General features: G+C 38.9%; 1 protein-coding gene across 1 annotated transcript in view; it reads right to left on the bottom strand.

Moving 5' to 3' along the window:
- The window catches only part of LOC108713464 (anoctamin-3), a 187,259-nt gene that overhangs the window by 57,264 nt on the left and 102,412 nt on the right, over positions 1-27,583 (bottom strand). The window contains exons 8-14 of the mRNA XM_041589950.1: positions 23,305-23,436; positions 20,635-20,741; positions 19,228-19,283; positions 18,032-18,153; positions 15,462-15,596; positions 13,672-13,768; positions 5,687-5,747 (exon numbers count right to left, since the gene is read on the bottom strand). Coding sequence (XP_041445884.1) covers positions 5,687-5,747; positions 13,672-13,768; positions 15,462-15,596; positions 18,032-18,153; positions 19,228-19,283; positions 20,635-20,741; positions 23,305-23,436 — 710 coding nt within the window. The remainder of the gene's footprint in view (positions 1-5,686; positions 5,748-13,671; positions 13,769-15,461; positions 15,597-18,031; positions 18,154-19,227; positions 19,284-20,634; positions 20,742-23,304; positions 23,437-27,583) is intronic.

Genomic DNA, 27,583 nt, shown 5'->3' with positions numbered 1-27,583 from the left:
CCAAAGGAGGAGCATTCATACAAGAATATATTGTCTGCCTGGGTGCTGGTAAGAAATAGTGTCATAGTCCCCTTAAAGTACAGCACTCAACAGGTCTTGTACAATAGGTCTTATTGCTATATTCCCTTAAAGGTCACAGTCGGTGACCCAAATACTCTTTGTAAATTATATAAAATGTATTTTTGTTTGCACAAGACCTGTTAAATAGTGTACTTCACAGGGCTATATCTATATGAACTAAATGAAGTGCTACAAGTATATGATAGCTTGGTGTATATTCTAAGGCGTCGATAAGAGATGTTTATTACAATTCCTGCTCATAGACATCACTTTATATGTTATAATGAATTGTTCCAATAAAACATTTGCTTAGAGGTACAGATATTTATTCACATTATTTTTGCTTGTAGCCTGTTTATGGAATCATAATCAGACAAAACACTTTCCCTTCAGTGTGGACAGAGAAAGCAATTTCATTATTCATTATTAACACTTTCAGTAAATCAAAACTCTGCAGGAAAGTTATAAGGTGTAACTATTCATAAATATTTTGGAGGATTTTTTGACAAAATTTAAGACCTGCCTCACTTGTGAGGTTAATTGCAGATGGCATAAGACTAAGGGGGGAATTCACTAAAGGGCACGTTTTAGCCAGCGAACGCTCTGCCACACTTTGTGCCATTTTGGCAGGAGTAAATTTGTTACAACAATGCTATCATACTAAAATGTGTAGCCTGAACGCTGGCAAAGTTTTACTACCATTAATTCAATTTTTAATTGATTGTATTTAGAATGTTTCTTATTTCAGTATGAGGACGGTTATATTAAGATTTCATTTTCACGATAGTTCTCATTTCACATAAAAATCTTTAATACTGAGAACTTTCGAAGGCAATCCTGCTTTAAAATATGACTATGACTTTGGCATACAGGATATGATGTTAGTGACATAAGATTGAGGAGGATGTAGTTTCGACTTATCAGTTCGCCAGGTCTAAGGTGGCAAAGGAAACTCTGGCGAAAGAGGTAACGTTCTGTAAAATTCGAACTTTAGTGAATTTGCGGAGTAACAGTCGTTCGTCTGAGCAAAAATTTGCCTTGCGATAGACACAAAATTACGCTAGCGACAGTTCCTTTCACTTGCAAATTATCCTCAAAGCCTGTTAGTAAATTGGCGATGTCCCTGCTGATTTGATTTCTGCCAAATTTTCATTATCGACGGCCACTTCTCCCTTTAGTAAATCTGCCCCTAAAGGTGGCCATACACAGGCTGATAAAAGCTGCAAACTCTGTCTCTCTAGCAGAACCAGGCCTGAGGTTCAGGGCAGCCAAGGCAAGCACCCCCAGCACCAGCCCACTTGTTCATCTCATGAACGTGCGCACCCCCTTGTACACAACTCCTGAACATGCACAACTTCTGACAAGCATGCCAATGCATAGATTTTCCGGTGCCCAAACAGGGGAAGGGAAGTAGAAGAGGTATATGTCAGAGCCATTCCACTGTTGCACTGTAGGCATGAGCCTATTCTACCTACCCCTAAGGCTTGCCTTGTTGGAAGCCTATTGGCCTGTGTAAGGTGCCCACTGATGGGCCTGAACAACTGATATTAGGCCTCTATAGCACCCAATGTATGATATGATAAGACAACTACATACTATTGTTATGCTATGGGAGCATGTGCCCCTGTCTTTTTGTTTATAGTAATTCATTTTGATCAGAAGTAAGTTGTCCAGTCATTGGAGGAAACAAGAGTGCCTGGAGAGGTTCACCTACACGTGGTCAGAACACATGTCCACCTTGTAGATAGAGCCCTGACTGGAATTGAACTAAGGACCCCAATGTTGCAAGGCCTTCAACACTGTCCCACCATGTACTGTACTTGTAATGTAAACTCAACTGATGTTTGCCCTAAATCTACAATGACGATAAGGGGGATATGACCAAAACTGCAAAGTTTGCTCTAGAGCTGAAATATTAGGATTTAAAGGTCTACTGTTTTATTGCAAATATCTCTCTGGTTGCTATGGGTTCTGAGGCCATAGCAACCATCTAAAAAAAAACATCTAAAACTTGCATGTGTTATTACATTGCTCACATATGTCTCCATAAGGTTTGTGCTGGAAGAGGGGGGGTAAAAAGCAAAACACATAAGCAGACATTAATTAAATGCAGGGTAGGGTGCAATGTGCACCGAGGGGCAGATTTATCATGGGTCAAAGGGGAAAAAAGTAAAAAAAATAAAAAAGTAAAAAAAAAATCTAAATTCAAGCTATTTTTGTGAACTTCAACCATCGAATAGGCCAAAATTCGATTTGAATTTGAAAAAAAATTGACTATTCGAATATTGAACTTTATCATGTACTGTCTCTTTAAAACTTCGATTTCAACCATTCGCCACCTAAAACCTGACAAATTCCTGTCTAAGCCTATGGGGGACCTCCTAGAACCTATTTGGAGTCATTTGGTGGACTTCAATCGAATTCGCTAAAACTTCGAACGTATCAAATACGTCTTATTCTCACGAAGTTAAAAAACGATTTTTTTTTAATAAATTTCGATTGGTCTTTTTTTATTCGAATTTCGACGTTATGGGAGTTCAAGAAAACTAAACAAATTAAACTTCCCCTTTTAGATCGATTGATATATCAGCACTTAAAATGTTTTGACCTATAAATGCTCTTCTATTTCCATCTGTTTAGCTTCCTGCCAACCTTAACTTAATACTCCCAGTATTGTCCTTACTGCCGTTGACATTCTTCCCTGCAACCCAACACCCTAAACAAAACTTCAGATATACTGACTTATTTTCAGAGTTTGATCAATTTAGTGGCTATGCAGGAAATCCAATACTCTTGTGAATTTTGTGGAGTTAAAAAATCTCTGCCCTGTATCGGCAGTGTTTGTCTCTGGAAAATGATCTACCACCTATTTAAAATGTCTTCAATATAAAGTATATGTAGAATATTCTTCCAGCAAGAGGTAATTACTGCACTATATATCGCTGGGTACACCAACTATGCCATACTGTATATTGCTGTGGCAACATGAGAGACATTCATTCTGTGTATTAGGGATAGTTTTGTATACAGAATGTATTTAGGACAAACGGCACCCCATACCATACGACAACATTTCCTGGGCCCCCTGAGCTGCACCCACCGCAAGCCCCACCTACAGGTCCGCCCCCCACACAAAAATATTGGTGGCTAGGGTTTCCACATGTTAATAAAAAATAAAAAGATATTGGTGGTCAGGGCCCCCATAAAAAACATTTGTGGCCAGGGCCCCCCCATTAAAAAATATTGGTGGCTAGGACCCCACATGAGAAAAAATTGGTGGCCAGGGCCCCTTAAACGTCCATGCCTTCCCGAAGTCAGCAGCTTTCAGAAAGATGGGGGGCCGGCTAATCAAGTAAGTGTGGCGTGGCCGGGCCCCCCTGACCCTCGGGCCCCCTACAACTCTCCCCCCTGTCCCCCCCCGATGGCTGCCCTGACACCAACTATGCCATACTGTATATTGCTGGAGCCATTCACAATGTCATATATTGCTAGGAAAACTCAGCTGTGTTGTATATTGCTGGGGTCACTGTGTAATATATTGCTGGGGCCTCTGCCTCATATATTGCTCAGTACACCAACTATGCCATTCTGTATATTCTTGGGGCCACTCACTATGTAATATTTTTCTAGGACAATTCTTGCTAGGGAACCTTGCTATGTCATATATTGCTGGGGTCTCTGTGTCATATATTTCTTGCGCCAATGGTATATGATGGGCGAATTTGACCCGCAGCCAGCAAAATTTTGCCAGAAATGCATTAAAGTCTATGGGCGACAAATATTTTTTGACGCGCATCGAATTTTTTAAAAACGCACAACATATTTTTCTCCCGGTGATATGTGGCGAAAAAATTAGCTTTTACCTATATTAGAAATTACTGGAGCAGTTACAGCATATATTGCCAGTAGTGTAACTACTGATGAAGCACAGGGGGGCCCGTGGAGAACTGCTTCCATAGTAATGATATGAGAGTATGTGTGGCAGGGGGATTGAGGGTGATCTTTAGCGAGTGACCTGAGATTATGTGGAGAGGCACCTGAAGTTACCCCTGTATATTGGTGTCTCCAAAGTGCCGCATAGTTTATTGCCCACATATTTGTTTTTCTTGTTTTTTCAGAGAGGGCTATTTCTACTCATGCAAATGAGCCCATTCCATGCAGTAATCTAAGTAATATGCCCAAACACACAAAACAAACTAACCCGAAACATGTTAAAGGATCTTTTCAGGAAAAATATCAAAAATGTCATATCATGCCATATAGTATTTGTATGTATGTATGTGAATTGTTATTAACTTAAAGTGGACCTGTCACCTACGTATTAAAAGTTGCATAATGAAAGTCCTTTGCAAATTAAACGTGAAACACAAATAATTTTTTTCATTAAAACATCCATACCTGTTATAAAGGTGTTTAAATATCTGAGCTTTCAATCAAATATTTTCTGCCCCGCCTCTATGCCTGAGGCACAGAGGTGGGGCAGTCAATTACTTTCACTTTCCATTCAGCATTTCCTACATGTCATTTCACTTCTTACACTGCCCCTTTCCTCCCCAGGCCCTATTATCATGTAGGACAATGTGTATGGGCATTAGGTTCCCCACTCTGGTGCTTACACAAGATTTTGGCGTGATACACAATTTATCTTAATAACAATGTCCACAAAATGGCTGCTGCCTGCTTGGTGTGATAGTGTAATTCCGAGAGTGAAGAAAACAAAATGTAAATAATAAAAATAGTGTAAGTAAAGTTTATTTTGCTCAACAAACTTGATAGAAAAGAATTTGGAATTGTTCCTTAGGGTGACAGGTTCCCTTTAATACCCAGTGCTGTACATAGTAACAATACAGTAATAGTAAAGCAATGTAATAAATATGAAATGATCACACAGGGTAACAAATAGTAGTTGTCATCGGTTATTGTACATTACAACCCTAAGGCTAATGTCATACACAGATTTGTGTTTTGGATAAAATCTGCCCCATGTGCAGAACAACATTTGGATTGCGTTACTGTCTCTGCACTCATTTTTGGCGTGGTAAGGGGGCAAAATCCGCCGTTAGTGATGGAAAAATTTCTCCCGTTTCGACTTGCTGTCGAAAAATTTGCGTAACAAAAAAAAAAAATTGCTGCCGGTGACAATTCAGACGCTAGCGACAATTTGACGGACATTAAAGTAATTTAATTGTCGCTGGTGTCGGAATTGTTGCCGGCATCAGAATAGTCGCCGGTGTCACAAAAATTAATTTTTATGTTTTGCAGATTTTTCGCATTTTGCGTGAAATTTGCAAATTTTTCGGGCGAAACAGGAGAATTTTTCAACTGCCAATTTATTCGCCAGCTACGAAACATGGAAAATCGCATCAAATTTGCACCTGGTGAATAAATTCATCCATCACTATCAGACGTTTCTCAACCAGCAAAAAAAATGTCATTGTGAGTGTGACATTAGTCCTTCCTCAGGGCTCCATAGCCACACACCCACCAGCACTAGTATTGCAGCATTGAAATTCACTGTCCGAGAGATAAAGAATAGAAAGCAAAGTCGTTTCTAGGCAGATAAGCTAAACTCCCATGCAGCAACTCTCCTCCAGACAAATGGATCATCATGAAAAAAAAAACTTACCCCATATGGCCATAAATATCGCAAAGAATACCGTGCCCCCGTTGTCAAACAAATGTGTCACCTGGAAAAGATAACATTTGTCATATGTTATTCAACATGTCTTCAAAGTAACTTTTACTAAAATCCTAATTTATCTCATAATTAAAATAAAAAAAGCTTGACCAACCCCCCATCCCTCATTTTGCCTTATTTATTAATAAAATAACTCTAATAAATCGGATCAGGAAAAAATCTGATAAGATCTAGCGAAAACCCAAATCGTACAATTTTTTCAGAGTTCTTTGCAAAATCACTCGATTTTTTCCCCACTTTTTGTTACAAAACTCCAAGGGGAACAATTAACCCTCGATATTCGACCATTGAAGTTAAATCCTTCGACTTCGAATATCGAAGTCGAAGGATTTACCGCAATTCGTTTGATCGAACGATTAAATCCTTCGAATCGAACGATTCGAAGGATTTTAATCCATCGATTGAGCGATTTTCCTTCGATCAGAAATTGCTAGGAAGCCTATGGGGTCCCCATAGGTAGGTAGGTTTTAGGTGGCGAAGTAGGCGGTCAAAGTTTTTTTTAAAGAGACAGTACTTCGACTATCGAATGGTCAAATGGTCAAATAGTCGAACGATTTTTAGTTCGAATCGTTTGAATCGAAGTCATAGTTGAAGGTCGAAGTAGCCAATTCGATGGTCGAAGTAGCCAAAAAAATACTTCGAAATTCAAAGTATTTTTCATTCTAATCCTTCACTCGAGCTAAGTAAATCTGCCCCCAAATGTATTGGATTATCGGTCTAAACCCATCACAAACCATGATATCTTTAAGTTGGGATAGGGACATCTCCCTTCGACTTATCCATGAGCTTGACTGGTCTGAGATGACGGACTTTTGGGTTTGGGCTTTTTGCAGCATCAGGGTATAATAAATCTCGAAATAGAGTCATAAACACTGATAGGTAATGGTTTGCCAGACTTGTCAGTTAAAAAGTGTTTTTTATTTCAGTGCACAAATATACAGCCTTACGTGTTTCGTATCAATAGGATACATAATGATAATAAATCTCGACAAATTCAAAATCCCAGTTTTTGCCCCAAAAAGCCAGACCAGAAAAAAAATTAAGTTTAGTAAATAACCCCCTAACTGTCAGTCTTCAGTCCCGTTTGGCTTCACTCAAAAAATCACGAACCGTCGAAAAATTCAATATACTCGAATTTTGATGCCCGCGTCAATTTTGATGCCCGCACGGAAATTCACTGCAAATTCGCACCTGTCAAATTTATTTGCCCATCAGTCTTTTCTTCACAAATTGCTGGGGTGTCTCATTAACACATTATAAGGGGAAAAAATATAGGCATTTTTATGAAGTATTTCTATTAAAGAGAGGAGGGGCTGTGGCCATGGAAGATTTATTTTTGACAATTTATAAAGAAGTAGTTGCTGCTGCCATACTGATTGCCTCTTGTGCTTATCTAAGTTACTAACACAGTATATCACAAGTGATATTTTTGGATGTAAATTATTATGTGATTTACCTACAATTTTCCCAGCATTCCAGCAATACGCTCACAATAAGTTGTGCACATTAAGGGGAATATTTATCAAGGGTCAAAGGGAATTTTCGAAGCAAAATATATTCGAAATTCAAAGTAATTTTTTGGATATTTTGGCCATCGAATATGATACTATGTCTTCGAATTTACTTTGACTTCGATTTGAAGAAAAATCGTTCGACTATTCGGCCATTCGATAATCGAAGTACTGTCTCTTTAAAAAAACTTCGACTTCAATACTTTGCCAACTTTAACCTGCCGAAGTGCTCTGTTAGCCTATGGGGACCTGCCAGAGCATATTTCTAAGTTTTTGGGTTTCGAAGGAAAATAGTCCGATCGTCCGATAAAATGAATAAAATCCTCCGACTTCGAATGTCAGAGGATTCTATTTGATGGTCGAATTTCGAAGTACTTTCCACTTCGAAATTCGACCCTTAATAAATCTGCCCCTAAATGTTTCATGAGGCATAGGCACTGGCAGGCACTAGGCACAGGAAAGGCGACATCTAGGTGGCACCGCTAGGAGCTGTCTGTCGCTGGCTAGTAGTTTGGTTGTGAATGGGCGGCTCCTGAGTCGCACCAGGTCTTTTATTGCCTCACTTTTGTGGCATCATGTGGTTACGCCAGATCAGCTGGAATTCTCATTGGAGGATTATTTTACAGCAGCTGTGTGCCCTGGGGAAAAAATGTATTGAGCAATATTGCTTTAAAAATACAAAATTGGTGTTACTGGTGTGGTTGCGGTACAGTAGTGTTTAGTGTCCCACAGAACTATATACAGGTATAGGATCCATAAAGGGGGAACCCTTTATCCAAAAAAGCTCAGAATTATGGGAAGGCCATTTTCTGTAACCGAAAATTCATGTTCCTATAACTGGAAATGTAATTTTTTTTTTTTTGCTGGTGGCAAAAATTTTCCATGTGTTTTGTAATGAAAAATAATTGTGTTATTTTGTACAGGAAAAAAATGCCTATTGAGAACTCCATGAAAACAGCACTACCTTCGATTTATCAAGGCAACTGATATTTAGTAATAATGTACAGTAGGGGGCCAATTCATTAACTTCGAGTGAAGGAATAGAAGAAAAAATACTTCTAATATTTCAAAGTGTTTTTTTCAGGGGCGTAACTATAGAGGAAGCAGACCCTGCGGTTGCAGGGGGGCCCAAGAGTGTATGGGGCCCAGTGAGACCCTAATTAATTAGCAATTTTAATATATCTTGGTAAAAAAGGCCAACTTATAAATATTTTGGGGCCCTAAATTGAATTTGCCATGGGGCCCAGTAACAACTAGTTACGCCACTGGTTTTTTTGGCTACTTCGACCATCAAATGGGCTACTTCGACCTTCGACTACGACTTCGACTTCGAATCGAAGGATTCAAACTAAAAATCATTCGATAGTCGACCATTCTATAGTCGAAGTACTGTCTCTTTAAGAAAAAACTTCGACCCCCTAGTTCGCCACCTTAAAGCTACCAAACCCAATGTTAGCCTATGGGGAAGGTCCCCATAGGCTTGGCTAAGTTTTTTTGGTTGAAGGATAATCCTTCGATCGTTGGGTTAAAATCCTTTGAATCGTTCGTTTAGAAGGATTTAATCGTTCGATCGAACTATTTGTGCAAAATCCTTCGACTTCGATTTTCATTCCCAGTCGAATATCGAGGGTTAATTAACCCTTGATATTCGACCCTTGATGAATTTGCCCCTAGGTGTTACCCTTTATGGGCAAAGGAAAAATGTAATTTTCTCAATTAAATAGCAAGCTCTTGAATATCTCAGTTAGCCAAGTGACACTAGTTACCTAAGGGGCAACTTTTTCTGACACTTTGATCAATACAATGAATTGAACTATAATTAGGATTTGTAGTGTTTTTCCTAAAGCAACAAACACTAATTAATCTCAGCATTAATACAAACTGCCGATTGTCACGGCCTGAGAAAGGCTAAAGAGGATTAGTCCGAAAGTGGCAGAACTGAAAAGTAGGTTCCCGTCACCCCCAGATATGATCATCCTCCCTCTCCAGCCCCCCACTCTTTAACCTTGAGCCCACCTTCATTTTTAGTTGTATGATTGTGAGCTAAGGTTTGATTGGCCTAATTAGTGATGAGCAAAGTTTTTCGGCAGGCATGGATTCGCAGCGAAATTCCACATTTCGCCGTCGGGGAGACAAAAAACGCCCCATTGATTTTAATGCATTTCGAGTGAGAAAGAACTTCAGAAAAAAAAACTCCCATTGACTTTAAAAAAGTTGCCAAGACAAAAAAGTCAATGTAAGAAGAAATTTCTCTGTAATAATAAAACAGTAGCTTGTACTTGATCTCAACTAAGATATAAATAATCCTTATTAGAAGCAAAACCAGCCTATTGGGTTTATTTAATGTTTATATTATTTTCTAGTAGTCTTAAGGGATGAAGATCAAAATAATGAAAAGACCCATAATCCGGAAAACTCCAGTTACGATTCTGGCTTACAGGTCCCATACCTGTACATACCTGTACAAATTTGAATGTATTTGATTGCAATTGGCGGTAATTTGGAGCGTTCTGGATAATGGGTCTCCGGATAATGGATCTCATACCTGTATATAGGAAGACTTTGTACCAGAGAGGGCAAAGCTGCACAAATTAGAGCAGTAGACATGTTGTAATGTTATGTGTCTTTCACTAGAAATAAGCCAAGATCAGCCAAGAAGCAAAAGTTACTCTACATAAACTACATTCCTTATTCTTAGTGACCTGAAAAGACCTAAACGTGTATCTATTTTTTTTATTATTTATTTGCAGACGTGCTTCAGTCAATACTTGTGATGTATCTCGACTAATGAAAAAGCAAAGCTGCAGAAAAGCTGACAAAATCTGTACATTGATCAAGCTCCGAAAAAGATGGATTTGCAGTCATTGTAGGATTTATGTGAAAATCTCTGCCAGGAATATAATGAGGGAGATCGAAACAAGAAGCAGAGTTTGAACAGAGTTCAGTTGTTTTCAGAGTGTTCACCAGAAAGAAATACTTTTTGCAATTACTTTCTATGTTCTATTTGTGACCACTTTTCTTATATTGAAGTCTAACATTTAATTTTTCACCTTCTTATGTCTTTCTGAAGCAGCTCTGGGAGGAGGGGGGACACCGACCCTGTAAACTGTTCTAAACTGATACATTTAAAGGGGCAGATTTAACAAAGGTCGAAGTGAAAATTCGAATTTAAAAAATTTGAATTTTGAGCTAATTTTGTTGTACTTCCACTAGGGAATAGTTTGAATTTGAAAAAGTTAGAATTTTGAAATTTATCATGTACTGTGTTTTTAAAAATTCGACTTCGACCATTTGCCATCTAAAACCTGCCGAATTGCTGTTTTAGGCTATGCGGGAACCTTCTAGAACCTACTTGAGTCAATTGGTGGACTTTCAACAATCAAAGGTTTTTTTTGGAAATTTTTCGAATTCGATTGAATGTGCTAAAGTATTACTTCGATTCATATTTGATCAAAAACTGACTTATTCGGGCAAAAAAAAACCTCCAATTTAATTTCGGTTGGTCTTTTTGAATCCGAAGTTTTTCAAATTCGAAAATTCGACCCTTGATAAATCTGCCCCTTAGTTGATACATTTCTGATCTTTGGCCCTGCTATCCCTGAGTTTCATTAATACATGAAATCCCCCTAATTTTGTAGGCAATAATGTATACTATGGTGCCCCTTTATTGGAGCTCCCTATAGATCTGCTACGGTCCCTGTCTTAGCAGTCCCTACCAGAAGCACAGTAGAAGGGGGAAAGCCAATCACAGCCCTGCAGTTACACAAGCAAAGACAGGCTTCAGTTCCCTATCAGGTAAGTCTAGCTGCTGTCCTACAGTGCAGTATACTGAGTGCTGCACAGCCTGGGAAAGGAGGCAGCAGGAAGTGGAACAGATGGGAGGGACTAGTAGGGGTTTTGCAGACATTTTCAATAAAGTAATCAGAAACAAAACATTTTAAAGCACATTCCTTCTATATCTAAAGTAGTTGAATGCACTGACACATTCTTGTTTTTTACATAACATGTTTCCTTTAAAGGCAGCCGTTAGAATTGATACAATAGTTACTAATACTCCAGAGATGCTGCCGAGAAATGTATCAACTAATGGAGCAAATTGTAACAGTTCAGAATCTGCACCTGGATCAAAGAGCTGCCAGATTGACACCAGAGACTGGAACATTCCACATTACACTTTAATTTTGGATAAACAGTAAAAAATAAAAGATGGAAAGCAATTTAAAAAAAAAGTCTGGGGAACAATCTAAAAACAACTCAACTGTAAAAAGTGTTTAGGCATTGAACAAGCCCTTTAATGAGTGACTAGTGCTGCATTTTATTAAAATGGTATGCTGGGATCTGGTCAAGTATATACTGTACTTGGTGCTTAGATCTACTACTGCATCTGATCACCTGCACTTGACTCAACCCAATATTTAAAGATGCCTTAGTGGATTATTGGCAGATACTGGAGGTTATTTACTATGAAAAAGTGCAAACAATGAAACAATCTGCCATGTTTTCTGCTCCCTGTCCTGCATATTGGAAAATTACTGTAACGTTCTCGTCTATTAGGAACCTTTAGAAGCAGTGAGTACACAGTGGGCACCCCTATGGATTCCGTTGTTCACAGATGCCCTTTTGGGGCACCTGGCTTTCTGCTGCAGAACCAACAAGGAGTAGTGTGTAAATTGTAACACGTCCAAAAAGGAGGTACCAGCAAAGATTAGGCAAAACGTAGTCGAAGAACAGGCTAAAGGATCAAGGCAGGCGGCAAGAATCTAAGTAAAAAAACTGTCAGGAGTCAAAAAACCAGGAATTCAAAACAGTCTAAACGCTTCGGTAGGGTCTGTAAACAGAAGCCAGCTTGGGCGCTGTTACAATGGAGACAGGGCCTTTTAATGAGGAATTGGCGCCAAAAATTCAAATTCTGTGCCAGATCATGATGCTCGCTCAGCCTCAAATGCTGGCGAAATGACGCCATCATCATTTGCGCCTAGCCAGAGAGCAAGACAAATGAGGAAGTGCAGAGCACCAACAGACCGGGACAATCTCCCGGCGCGTCTTACAATTACCTCCAAAACGGATCAGCATTCCCCCCTTCATCCCACTTCCAGCCCAGCACTTTTGACCTAGGTCATAGTAATGGATCTCAACTGTGTATTATACTTGGCTACTACCCATACCCAAGGTGCATCTACTCCCTTCAAGGATGCACTGCACCTTTAATGCAGCTGCAAAGGATTTATTTGGCAAAGTTCACATATCAATGGCTCAGTTACGACCCACCCAGTACATTTACGATCGGATTGAAATGGCCAAAGTTGTCGAACAAAGTAACACCCTTCATTAAGGGGCAGATATATTGAGGTTCAAGATGTGTTTTCCATGAAATTTCGAGTTGTCAAGTTTTTGGTCAAAACTCACTTTTTCGGGTAAAAAAACAAACAAGTTTTCGTTTTTTTTTTTTGAGATTTATTATACCCTGACCCTGGAAATAGCTTGAATCTAAAAATACACAATCCAAAACCTGTCAAAGATCCAGGGACATTCATCAATTTGAAGAATAGAGTTCTAAGCGATTTGTTCTGATCCAACTAGATACCGTGTAGACCCCAGTGGATAAAATACCTGTACAATGTAACAAATGTTGATCTGTCTAATGGAAAACAACTAAATGCCATCTCCATGTTTGGCCAGCTAAACAATACAGTAGCCAATTCTGCATTTTATATTTTTTTATATATTCAATTAAGTCTTAAAGCCTGAAACAGCCAGAATTCAGGTTATGGCCTTTTTGAATTGGCTGCTTATAACATGCAATAGTTCAATCAATGTTTGTTGATTCAGTGAAGTTTACAGTAGATTAGAGCCGCCAAGTACATTCCTCATGCATAATTAATATCCAGGGGAAAGGCAGGATGAAGTCAGACATATTCAGTGGACACAGGTAATCTACAAGGTGTATTTGTCTGACCATGAAAGGTGGTTGCAAGGTATTTACTGTATGACCTTTACAGGACACTGTATGCAAATATTGCATAATACAAAGCAACTTTTCAAGTTCACAAGATCCTTAAAAATGAATAAAAGTTCCTTCAAAGGACGACACGCTGTGTTTTCTCCACTGGCCTAAAAACAATGGCAGAAAAAAGGTCAATCTGTCCTGTGAGTTTATTTACAGAAATAAATGAGATCCAACCATCGCTGTCCACAGGCTGCAAATACAGTCACGTTCAACATATTTTCTCAATGGTGCAAAAAGACAGCACAAATCATTATTTTTTGGTCAACCATGACCTTGAGAACTAGTGCTGCAGCAAGCTACAGTAGGGTAAAAACATACCCCTTAGAGTTGTTCCTACAATTTACACCATACACCAGATAAAAAATCTTGTAAATGAAGAGAGAGAAAGCCTTTACCTTTGCATAAATACAGCTCTCATTCAGCCGCTGGAGGGTACAGTTCTTTTCACACATTGGGCACATGATAGTTTCATTGGCTTCACAAATCTCTATACTTTGAACAAAGAAAGAAAGAAAATACAGAAATTAAATGAAATCAGATATGGACTTGGGTACTAAGTTTTAGTAGTAAAATATCCTAATATTTAATGGTTCAACCTAAGCTTGGTAAGAGATAGGCACAGCCTAAAGCTGTCCATACACATTAAGAAACACAGCACAAAATAAATGGAACTTTGCCCCGATTTGACTACCTTCTTGCAGAGTCAAATCAAGCTGATCCAATCCTTTGGCTATCAACTGGATCATAACAGGGGTCTATACCGGCCATTCAGGAGAGGACCTCACCATGTGCTGATGTGGTTTCAAACCTGATTTTTGTGGTGGCCATCGGGAACAACCGATACACAACAGCTTAAATCTGCCATTTTAAGGAAAGCATAAGGCTTCTATCATGCTAGTGGATTCTGAGAGTTGTAGCTGCAGAATTCACTAATATACTGTATAGGAGGTAGGTCATTCATAGGCCTCAATGGGCTAACAAACAATGTTTACTGTCACTCTACTTTGAGTGGTAGGTTAGCAAATAAGATTTGTTATATACAGATGAAGCACAAAATGCATCATCAAAATGCATAAATAGGTCTTCGTGGTCTTCTGGATCTTGTAGATTTCATATATACTGCATGAAACATTCACCAGTTTGATCAACAGTACCCAATAGCTGTGTCCATAATACTTCTAATACCTCCCAGAAATGATCTGCTGGGACATTAATTGAGGCTCAAAGGATAGATATACACTGCTTTTCAGATTGTCTTTAAGGTTTATTGGGTGTTGTACAGTGATGGATGAATTTCTCCCGTTTCGTCGAAAATTTGCGAATTTCCGGCCAAATTCGTGAAACGACGAATAAGTAGCGAAATGCAAATTTTGATGCCGGCTTCAACATTTTTTCACACTGGCGACAATTCCAACCTGCATTAAAGACAATGGGTGCCTATTAATTTCGCCGGCATCGGAATTGTCACCAGCATCAAGACATTTGCTGCGAATTCGCGCCTGGCGAATAAATTCGCCCATCACTAGTTTTGGATCTCAGACATGGGCAAAAGCTAACTCAGGTGCAACTAACACATGATTCACTTTTTTGCCTTTTACTGTATAAACATAGAAACCAATTAAAAGGTTTACCTAATGGCTGTTTGACAAATACAAACACAATGTGTAAAGTTCATAAACACACTTTTCCAGTGTACTTGCCAGTGCAAATGCCTGCCTCACAATTTGCATTCTCAGAAGCACTGCATAACTTATCGGCAATGATTTTGCTGGTGTCAATTGAGTTGTAAATTGCATAATTTCTAGTGAGGCAATGGAGTTTGCCGGCAATTTATTAGGTGAAAGTTAGAAGCATCTCTAGTTATAACTAGCAAAGATAGTCGTGGAATTAACACTTACTCAAGGCAGGGTTCCCTTACATCCATGTACCCTGTACTGTTCATCCTTGTACCTTATTCAGAAATGCAGAAGCAACACACATTTTGGCAGAGTATAGACGCAAGTACCTTAATGAACAATGTAATTGTGGGAAATGTGTGCTTACATTTGTAAATAAGCCCTTTAGTCTATGTTCTTGCATTTGGAATTCTTTTGATACAAGCAGGCAAAATGGAAAAGAAAGGCAGAAATGTATCATGTAATGTTCTTCAACAGTTTTAGGTGAGCAGAAACCTGGCACATCTCACCTTACTTGGCTGGAATCCATGGTAAATAATCCATACAGAAACACAAACAATCCAACAAGTGCGGCAGGAATAAGCATGCCGGTGTACCAGCCCAACCATGCAAAGTAAAGGCCAATCTTCTCTCCAAAATATCTCCTGCACAGAAAGCAAATTACAGAAAGTTTAAAGGAGACCGGTCACATTTAATGGATAAGCTACTTTCTTTATAGCATTGGATAACTAGACTCACATTTTTTTAATAAAATATATTTTTTAATATACAGCTAACGTATGCAGTGAAAAGTACCTTGTACACCATCCAGGTTATCTGAAAGAAGCATTGTTATTTCTGAGCACAGTGGTTTCTCTGCTTGCCAGACCTGAGCAGTACAAATCGCTCAGCACAACTTAGGGGCAACTGGATATAAGGTCTCCAGATCTAAAATTAACTTGGAATTTTCTGTATCGCTCTTGCTTCTTTGTCTAGTGTTCTTTACTCTCTATACTATTTCATAGGAAATGTTAAACCCTTGATGCCTGAAGTCCCATCCTGTTCTGACCACACTCGCTGGCCTGATCAGTCAGCCATTCCATCTAAATTTACACTCCATAGACATAGATATCCAGACACCTGCATGTCCAAAATACAATTCCCAAACCAAGGGTATGAAAATAAGGTTGATTGTCTCTTTGTATGCTGTAACAGCTTCTGATCTTCAGGGAAGACTATGCACTAGATCAGTGGTCAGCAACCTTTTCTATCAAAAGAACCATTTTGCCCTCTCTTTCACTAAAGAAAAATAGTCTGGAGCCGCAAAACATGACACAGCTTATAAACTTTAAAAGTTTTAACCTTTTTTTAATTATAACTGTTACAGAATACAACAAACAGAAGTGCAGTGTGTATGTGTAGACCTACTTTGAAATAAATTAAACACTGAATAGCCCTATTAAATGTTAGTGTCCTCATCTGTTTAATGTGACTTCTGTTTCTGAAGCTCCATGCTGATCTTCCTTCTCTTGTCTTGAGTGTGTGAACGCGGTAAGGACCATAATGAATCATATTGCTGAGGCTCGGTCTTGCCTGTCACTCCTGGGACGTCTATACAGCCCTCACACCTGCTGGCGGCTTCCTGAGTGTGTGATCATGGTAAGCTAACCATTAGCATACCGCGGTCGCACACTCAAGAAGCCACCAGCAGGTGCGAGGGCTGTATAGAAGACATGACAGACAAAGCCACAAGACCAAGCCGCAGCAAGCAGGATGAAGAGCCGCATGAGGCTCCGGAGCCGGGGGTTGCCTACTCCTGCACTAGATGCATGAATATTGTTGGATGGGATCCCATTTATCTGCAAAACCATTAGTTACTTTGGGCACTGATGTTGGGGATCGGGTCTAGAAATGGGCAAATAAATTTGGCAGGCCTGAATTCATGGCGACTTTCCGCATTCCGAATTGCGCCCATTGCTAATCAGGTCTCACATTCAGTGTTCCAGTTCAGTAGTTTGAAGTTTGGGCTCTGTGTAGGCCACTAAGGTTCTCCTACTCTCATCTCTGTAGACATTATTAGATTAGATTTACACAGTATGGACATTAATATCCAGACACCTGCATGTCCAAAATCTCATTTCCAAACCAAGGGTATGAATATATCCCTTTGCTGCTGTAATAGCTTCTGATCTTCTGGGAAGACTACCCACTAGATGCTTGAACATTGTTGATGGGATATGGTCCATTTCTCTGCAAAACCTTTAGTTACTTTGGGCAATGATGTTGGGGATCGGGCCTGTTTCATATCAGTGTTCCAGTTCAGTAGTTTGAAGTTTGTGCAGGCCACTCAGGTTCTCTGATTCTCATCTCTGGAGGCATTATTTGGTTGAAACAGGAAATGACCATCTCCACACATAGTCATAGTTGTCAAAAATGTCATTGAACACTGTTGCCCTTAGGTTTGCTTTTGGTGGAACCTGGTGCTATAGGCCTGATTGTTTGCTTAAACAGCCCAGAATCCACCACCAATCTTTACCATGCAAACATGTAATTTAACACTAGAGGACATATTTCTACCACTCCAGAGTCCACCTTTATGCCACCCCAGAAATATCTGCTATTGTACAGTTAGTTGTATGGTCTCTGATGTGCATATATACCCCATGCTCCCAGCAAATAGTTCTTATTCTAATATTTTGGATCTTAGAACTAAATATTATACTTCTTTTAAATGAAGTGTTTGGAATTTTTTGTGGATTTGGATATCGAATACAGTACTATGAGACCCAAAATAATTAATGGGATCAAACTTCTCTGGCACAAGACGCGAATAAGAATGTCTAAAGTGTTTTGAGTACTGTCTAGTAACGTGAACACTAGAAGTATAAGCTTTGGTGGTCAGATCCTCATTGAGGAAGTGATTCATTGAAAAAATACATAACTCTGTAACATTACACAAATGGTGCTACTGATATCTTATAAATACCCTACACTCTCAACCTACACTTGATAAAGATTTTGATAAATATTTGCCGAGCACTACAAGGCTGTATGGAATGCACTTACTGTTTCTAGTGGCGGAACAATGATCGAGGCTCACCTGATTAAATCCAACGGCTGATACTTATACCACATTCCCCAGCGCGCCCAACGTTCATAAAGCAAATGCCTGTGGTTCTGTGCCCCATGGGTTTTGATTGGGTGCCTGCTTTTGTAACTCCCCTGCAGAAGATAAATGAGTTCAACATCATTAACCCATTGACTATGAATTCAATGTCTCACTTGCCATGTTTTTCCCTATTATCACTGGGGTCTTAGATACCATTCCAACAATGGAAGTATCTTTGAGGAATTCTACAAAGATATTCTTTGTATTATATTGCTAAACACTTGAAATGCACAGCAGCAAAAACACCTCCTGTACAGTAAGCCTTGGTTTTATAGTTAATTATCTCTTGTCAGATTAGGTATTTAGTAATAAAGGAGCCTTGGATCAGTTTGTCTATAAGCCATTTTTCTATTAACCTTCATTGTCAGAGTCCTGGAAGGAATCAATGCTATTCATGTCAACAGATTTAATCAATAGAACTGTATATACAAATACCATATACAGATGCAGCCACTTTGGTTTGTCTGTTTGACACAGAATAACTAAACACAGATATCCCATTTATCTCATTTAACACAGAAAACTGTGTCACAACATCCCATCTAATTAAAGCATTCACCATTGTGAACAATGGTGCTTTGGTATGCTAATGAAAAGGTTAAATGCATTAAATGAGTTAAGATAACTTTAGATAACACAGTTTCTTCAATTAACTCTGAGTCATGACGCATTTAACTCACAAATCCATGTGGCTTCATCTGTATACTCGAGTATAAGCCGTCCCGAGTATAAGCCGAGGTACCTAATTTTACCTCCAAAAACTGGGAAAGCTTATTGACTCGAGTATAAGCCTAGGGTGAGAAATGCAGCAGCTTCTGGTAAGTTTCAATCAAAAAATTGAGGGTTTCTGCTCCCATCGGAGGTGCCGGCGTCTTGTTTTTGGATGCCGGCGACCATTCTTGGACACCGGTGAATATTCTTGGAGACTATTCTTGGACGCCGGCAACTATTCTTGGACGCAGGCGACTATTCTTGGACGCAGGCGACTATTCTTAGACGCCGGCAACCATTTTTGTGCTTGACCCAAATATAAGCCGAGGTAGAGTTTTTCAGCATATTTTGGAGGCTGAAAAACTCGGCTTATACTCGAGTATATACAGTACATTTTTTTAGGATGCCAGATGTACCTCATGTGGTGGAAAAGCAGCTTCATATGTGCCGTTGCTGAGCAGTCTATTGATACCTAGGAAAAGAGACATGCATTTCTTTAACTTTATATCTCATTGGCTCAGTAGCTCTAATTGTACAGTAAGTCTCAGCCATCTACTGTTAGATAATGTCCTAGCAATCCCCTTCTTGCTAGTTATACAAGCTACTTTTTTGCTAAGAAAACTAGGCCATGACCTATATATTAAGCACTCGCGACACACATATATCTTTTCATAGAGAAAAAATACTGTCGGGGAAACTGGAAATACTGATCCATTTGCCATCAGCTGTCACACTGGTGGATGAACAGAAATTGGTGGTGTGCAGTTAAAAATGGAGCCATCAAAGCTTCACTCCAATCACACTTAACCTTGCGGATTGTCAATTTTTAGTTAGCCCCAAATATGGATGTCAATGTCAGTCTGTTTGAGAACTATCAGTCTAATGAGTATCCACACTCTAAGGCAAACTTTTCTTTCATTTGTAACGGGTGCACAGTTATAATTTATGTATATCCACGGGTATCAAAACTGGCACACCCATGCAAAAATCTTCACCTCTTTATTTTCACTACATCATATCAGACTCCAACGTTTCGGTGCTTTCCTTTGTTTTCCTTGAAAAAGGTCCTAATGAGGACCGAAACGTTGGACTCTGATATGATGCACTGAAAATAAAGAGGTGAAGATTGAAACGCGTTAGGCTTTTAGTGGGGAAAATAATGTATTTTAACTTGATATAATGTGTCAATTTTTATTTTGAGTTGCATGGGTATCTTTTTCCACTGTTCATTCTAATCTGGCCTAATAATATCACGGTAGTTAGACAGAGATAAACATCATGGCTGAATTGTAAGAAACAAAATTTAACACCTACAGTGTGTGAATAGTTTTGTAGCTGATAAATGTTTGGTATGATGCCTTTATACTGTCCATTGGCCATTATCCCCATATTATATTTAATATTAATCAGGATATAATCTAGAAAGTGCCAGAGTGATGTAGTTTGGGCCCACAGGGAAATCAACCTCTAGGACCACATCCTCCATCAACTATATCATCTCTTCTGCATGCTCCACATATGCTACCACCACCACCATTGATTACTTTGGCAAAGGCCCCCCTCTTCTAGCAATACTGTGGCACATTGCAGGTGTGAGTATTCGGGCAGAAGCAGGGCCATATGGATTTTTCCTGGAATCCCAGTGGACCAGTCCAACCCTAAATCACAATCACAAGGGCTTTGTCCCTCGTAGCAATTTGAATTTCAACCCAACAATTTAAAATATACCAAGAAATAACTAGATGTCACTCAAAAGTAGAGACTATATTACACAATCCTAAAGCACTAGCTAAAAAGACCACTTTAGTAATACTTTACCGTACCCATCTTTGATTTCCCATCTTCATATTTTGTCCTTTGCAAAACGTGGTGCACAATCCGACTTCTCGTGGAGTTGCTAAAGAATGTGTCTCTGTTGTTTATTGTAAAACTGTCACAAATATCAAGGAAAAGAATTAATGTAATAATGCACTACTGATACCAGAGTATTTATAAATTAATTCTGCACCAAAGACTATTCTTGACTGGTCACACAAAATCTATTCGCCTAAGGCCAAGTTTATACAGCAGTATCTTACCAATTTTGTTGCACATCTGTGCATTTAGCACATTTTCAAAGCAGTCAGGTTTGACGCAATTGCAAAGTTACCAAGCAAGAAGCGTTGTCACAGAAAGGCTATTATATATGAGAGTAACTGGATTCCTGTTTAAGCATGCCCTTTTGCCTTTAAAGGAGAACTAAACCATACAAATAAATATGGCTAAAAAAAGCCCTATTTTATATACTGTATTTATTGCACCAGCCTAAGGTTTCAGCTTGTCAATAGCAGCAATGATCCAGGACTTCAAACTTGTCACAGGGGGTCACCATCTTGGAAAGTGTCTGTGACACTCACATGCTCAGTGATCTCTGAGCAGCTGTTGAGAAGCTAAGCTTAGGGGTTGGCACTAATTATCCAGCAGAAAATGAGGTTGGTCTGTAATATAAACTGATGCTACAGGTTTGCTGATTATTAAATTCTGATGCTAATTGCACTGGTTTCTGTGCTGCCATGTAGTAATTATATGTATTAATTACTAATCAGCCTTATATTGTGACATTTCTATTCTATGTGTACTGTATATTGTGAGTGGGTCCCTAATCTCAGTAAGTGACAGTAGCACAGAGCATGTGCAGTGAATCAGCAGAAAAGAAGATGGGGAGCTACTGGGGCATCTTTGGAGACACAGATCTTTACTGCTAAAGGGTTGTGGTTGATTTGGGCTAGTACAGAAACCCAAAACATAATGTACAACTTTTCTAGCTACTTCTTTAGTTAAGCTTTGGTTTTCCTTTAAGAACCACCTTTGACTTTGGGCCTGGCCTATAGCTACTCAGATGGCACCAGGTCTTCCTGCACAAGGCTCACTACTCTGAATAAGGCGGCTGAATGTAAAACTCATTGATAAGGACATTGCGGTATGTAGTCAGATGGACCATGTTAAAACCAGTAAACATACTTTATTAATAGAAAAATATTTCCATATCAAACAATATGGCAACTTAAAATGAAAAAGTACAAAGATTGGCTGAAGACAAAAATGAGCAAAAGTAAACAATAAAATGTAAATCTGACACGGATTTTGGAAAGCACCCTATTAGAATTAGTAAGCACCAGACTTTCTTTTACACTACACCTAATTATTATATTACAAGGTATACCTTACTATACCTTATTACTACTATTGGATTTCCAAATCTTTTGATTGCAGATTAGTGCCATCTGGTGGAAAAATTTCATAAAATTAGAAATATTTTTGGTTGCTGAAAGTTTTAAAGCTACTGTATTTAAACAAGTTTGGGAGTTGTCTATCCACCATATCAACTATAAGAGCTTTGATTCCTAAAATATATTTAGCCCAAGATCAGAGAGTGGAACCTACTATTGTAGAAGTTTACTATGTCCTGCCCTGTTATGCTAGGGACCTGGTGTTTTCCCGATAAGTGATCTTTCTGTAATTTAGGTTAATTAGCGTTTAGCGCCAACTGGGCACTTACTCAGTCTTTAAATAAGTGTCCAGTTGGCACGAAGCGTGTTAGGCTAAACGTCCTCATACATATTTTTAATTTTTAGAATTATTTTTGCTACTGCATTTACTATCCATGGGTCTCTTTCAATTATTTTTTAATTAATCCAGTTTTGGTAAACCTGGAACTGGGGTTTGATCACAAAACCATGATTTACATCGCCTCTCAGTTAATATATATACTTTTTCTCAAGAGAGGATATGCACACTATTTTTGTTGATTTGTTTATTTTCTTTATACAGTACCTTAGGTCTACTATTAGATAATCATACAAATATTAAATATGCCCAGTAGGCTGGTTTTGCTTCCAATAAGGATTAATTATATCTTAGTTGGGATCAAGTACAAGCTACTGTTTTATTATTACAGAGAAAAAGGAAATAATTTTTTAAAATGTGCATTATTTGTATAAAATTGAGTCTATAGGAGGCAGCCATCCGTTAATTCAGAGCTTTCTAGATAATGGGTTTCTGGATAACAGATCTCATACGTGTATTGTTATTCTCAAAGAATTCTAATATTGTTTATCTAATTACCTCCACAAAAACTGTCCACTACCATAGAGGTCAAACTAACAGGCCTGTAGCTACAAGGCTAAGAACGGGATCTCTTTTTGAATGATGGCACTGCATTTTGATAAAAATAAGTAAAATTATCTGGAAATCACACAGAGCAAAGCTTTTTTTGTATCCTATAGTCTATATCATATTTAGAAATGACAGTAGATACCTATTCAAGATAACTTTTTCTGAGTAGAGAAGACCTCAATTGTCTCTTGTTTACTGGAATGTAGAAAGCCAGATTGATCATCACCCCTAGCTCATTTGGCAGGAATAAACTGGCTGTTGACTTTTCATAAGAGTTGGGCTGCCATAACTTTCCTTTTCACAAATCTAGAACTGCCATCTCACTGATATTAACTTACTGATGCATTCGCGCACGGCTGAAGGGAGCTGTGTAGCAGTCTGTCTCTTCGAGGTCTGGAAGGGCTTCTTTGTCGAGCTTCATTGGGTTTCTGGGCAGCCAGCTTTTAAGCTGTCTCATGTTCCTCTGCAAACTGAAGGTAAATAGTCTTGTATATCAAACGGCTGTGTATAAAATGACTATTCTAAAGACAGTTTACAGAACAAAAGAATGAAATATACTGTACATGCTCTTTTATCGGTTGTTATGATTACAGAATGGTTCTGCAGCCAGACTAACAGCAGAGGAAATAAGCAGGGAAAGCAGAGGACAAGTTTATGTTTAGCATAAATCACATGATTCATTGTTAGATTAAAGATGACCTTTAAATGGTTGATCATCACATACGGCTGATTCCAATTATGACAAAGCATACTCTTTATATTAGTCATTAGCAAGTACATGATCTTTCAGAGGACAACAGTTAATTAGCTGAATATATAGGTATAGGACCCGTAATTTGGATCTTCATCTACTAGGAAATCATGTAAACATTAAATAAACCCAACAGGCTGGTTTTGCCTCCAATAAGGGTTAATTACATCTTAGTTTGGATCAAGTACAAGCTACTGTTTTATTATTACAGAGAAAAAGGCAATACTTTATGAAATTTTGCGTTATTTGGATAAAACTGAGTCTATGGTAGATGGAATTAACGTAATTTAGAGCTTTCTGGATAATGGGTTTCCAGATATCGGGTCCGATACCTGTACAATCTATCAATGATTATAATTTGTTAAAAAACAATGGTGTATATCCTGTGCTGTTCCCTTATCTTTCCATTTGCACGTGCCCTTTATTGGTTTTACCCTTTCTCTCTAGTTGCCTTTCAGCAAAGAAGGGATATAAAGATTTTGAAATCACAGAATCAACATCAAATGAGAGATTAGGGTCAACATAGCAATATCAGGGAAAATAAACACTGTCTCAATCCTGAATAAAAGTGAAAAAATCTGAAGAGGTGACACATGTGGGGTACAATACAGATTCACATAGACTGAGAAGTCTTCAGCAGTGACATAACTACAACTGTTTGGACCCTACTACAAACACATTTTCAGGGGTGCCTGGCACCCACCTTCAGCCACAGCCTATGATAATTAACTACATAGTACATAATAAACTAATGGAGGATCCTGTTGACTAAATTATCTTAAATTTTGCTATTGGGGTAACCACAAGCAAGCAGAAGTTGGGGTGTCCAAAGCTGTAGAGGCAATTATTAAATGCTTATTGAAACATTGAATATAATAATCATTTAAAGCGGTGGGTCTCTTTAAGTTAATTTTAGGATGATGTTAGCTTGGGAGAATTTGACCACTTTCGCTTCACCAAAAATTAGATGCCAGCAAAATGCCGCAGACGCCCATTAAAGTCTATGGGGGGTCTAAATTTTTTTGACGCACGGCAAAATTATTTTGACGCGCGTCATTTTTTTTTTACAATAAACTTGGCAGTTGGCAAATTGTTAAACAAAGCCTACATTACCCAACATGCATTAGGAGACACAGGCTTGGCACATTAGGGCAAGAAAAAACCTTGGTTGGTTTCCAAAGTACAAACCAGCCAAAGGCCCAAAAAGTAGCCCAAATACGTACCTCGACCAGGGCGGGATTTACATAGCGGGCGCCCCTAGGCCTGCCGTAATTCATCAACCCCTCACTTTTATTAATTCAAATTTTCATCATCGGGATCAGAGAGATGGGGATTGATGCAAAGGAAATGTAAACAACTATTGTATCTCCTGCTCATCCCTAGTGTTTCTGAACCAATGTGGGTGTGGTTGGGCAGTGGCCTCTCCACAAATCCGGGCCTGACCTTGGCTAGTTTTTACTTTCAAAACCCGCCTGGGCTTTAAATTAGTAGCCCGATTTGGCTGGAAAACCGCCAACCCGACAACCATTGGCTGCTATGGGTTTAGATCTTTTATTACGTTATTATTATTATTATTCTGAGTCAATTTGCAATTGGTTTTCATTATTTATAATTTGTGACTTTTGAGTTATTTAGCTTTTTACTCAGCAGCCCTTCAGTTTGCTATCCAGTTGCTAGGGTACACAGATACCTAACAACCATGCACTGATTTGACTAAGAGACTGGAATATGAATAGGAAAGGGCCCGAATAGAAAGAAAAAAGTACCAATAACAATACATTTGTAGCTTTACAGGGCATTTGTTTTTTAGATGGGGTCAGCGACCCCTCTATTTGAAAACTGGAAGGGGTCAAAAGAAGGCAAATAATAAAAAAATCTAAAATAAATAAATAATGAAGACCAATTAAAAAGTTGTTTAGAATTGGCCATTCTATAACATACTAAAGGTTAACTTAAAGGTGAACCAACCATTTTAAGTATCAGGACCATTTATTTTTATTTATTTTTTACATTGGGATACTCAAAGCTGTTGCCGCTAGTTAATAAGCCTACAGCAAAAATGCTACACAACTAAAATATCAGTGTCAAGCACTGAATAGATATAACACAGTGTCGCACTAATGTCCTATAGGCAGGAACACCCCTGGGCCAATTAGGGAAACTTCTTTCACAACTACCAAAGGGCATAGGTAAAGTAACTGGGACTTTATTAGGGGAATTAACCCTATGAGTAGCTACAGTGGCTCAGGTTGTCCTGGGTTCCTTTCCTAACAATGTTGCCTGCGCGTCTTTACCTTGTCACCTGGGGCAAGAATTTTTAAATTATTTCCATGAGATGAGCGCTATATTAAATTGTTATTTTCACAATAGTTTCCCCTTTGATAATATCTGTCCTTTCCCTCTTCTCCTTATCCTACCCCTCCCCCCGATTATCTTTGTTGTTAGCTCTTGTGTATAACTTATAAAGCTGGAAAGGTTTAGTATTCTTTTAGCTTTTAGCTCATTCTGTTCTAATTGTCTGCTTTAATATTTTATGAGCAGAACTGTATTGAGTGCACTGCCTTTGTTATATTGTCATCTGGCGATAATTGCTAAAGTTGTACATTGAGCAGCTTGAGAATGAAGAGGTTCAGCTAGAGAAGCCTTAACAGCAGCTCGGTGGAATTTATGTGTTTGATGGAGAAGCTGGGGGCGGATGTTACACAATATGGGGATATGTAATATTTGTTAACCGGCCACCCACACCGCCCACATGCTGGAATACAAAGCAACTGTCAGGGTGTATTTATTTAAAGAACTAAACATATTGAGAAACCTAAGGAAAGTGAAAAGGAAGGAAAAGATTGACAAAAGTTAACACTTAAAGAGCTGATTGATAACACTTAAAGTTCTGGCTTATGTACACAATATCTATATCTACTGATTTTCTACATCAGATAGGTGGCAAGGGGTATAATAATCATGGGACGTGACATTGGCTGGATGGAGTTCTGTTGAGAAGTGGAACTACGGTTGCCATGTGCCCATTTTTTAACTGGACAGTATGTTTTTTTTTAAAGAGCTGGCTTGTTCAAAACCTCCTGCGCTGGTTTAGCATTATAAAACACAAATATTATCTCTCCGGACCTACCCCTGAATGTCACCAACCCACCCCTTGATATCACAGTAGTACCCTTGATGTCACTAGCTGCTCCTGATATCATCACCCTGTTTGTCTGTTTTTGTAGCCAGCAAAGGTTGCAACCAGGGTCTGAACTTGGATTAGGCAGGATTGGCAGTTGCCTAGGGGGCAGCTGCTGGAAACAGTGTTGTAACTATTGGGGGTGCAGGGCAATGGTTTAACTATAGAGGATGCCGACCCCGTAGTCCTAGGGGGGGCAGACTGTGGGGGTCTACTTCCATTATAGCTAATAAAAAAAAAAACCTCCTCCCCAGCTGCTCTGTTTCCCGCAAGTCGGTCAGGAGTGGGCGGAGTCGGATGGGACATTTTCTCCTATTAAGATTTCCTGTACCCTCATTGGTCCTTTAAGAATAAGTCCCGGTAAAGCTGTACAGGGATTGGATAATCCAATCCCAATGCAGATTTACCGGGATTTATTCTTAAAGGACCAATGAGGGTTAAGGAAATCTTAATAGGAGAAAAACTTCCGTGCACAGAGCTTCGGTGTCCTATTTTGTGCAGCTGGCAGCACGCTGAAGACAGGGGGGGGGACATATAAACAGCAACTCACCACTAGGGATGGGTGTATTTTTTCGCCTTGTTTTTCCGCAAAAATGACGCCCATAGACTTGTATGGCGCCGTGTGTCAAAAAGAAAATTGTTTTGACGCCCATAGACTTTAATAGGCGTCAGCGACATTTCGCCG

Source organism: Xenopus laevis, chromosome 4L, assembly GCF_017654675.1.
Source record: "Xenopus laevis strain J_2021 chromosome 4L, Xenopus_laevis_v10.1, whole genome shotgun sequence".
Taxonomy (NCBI): Eukaryota; Metazoa; Chordata; class Amphibia; order Anura; family Pipidae; genus Xenopus; species Xenopus laevis.
The sequence above is the reverse complement of the archived record's forward strand: the minus strand, read 5'-3'. Positions and strand labels throughout refer to the sequence as shown.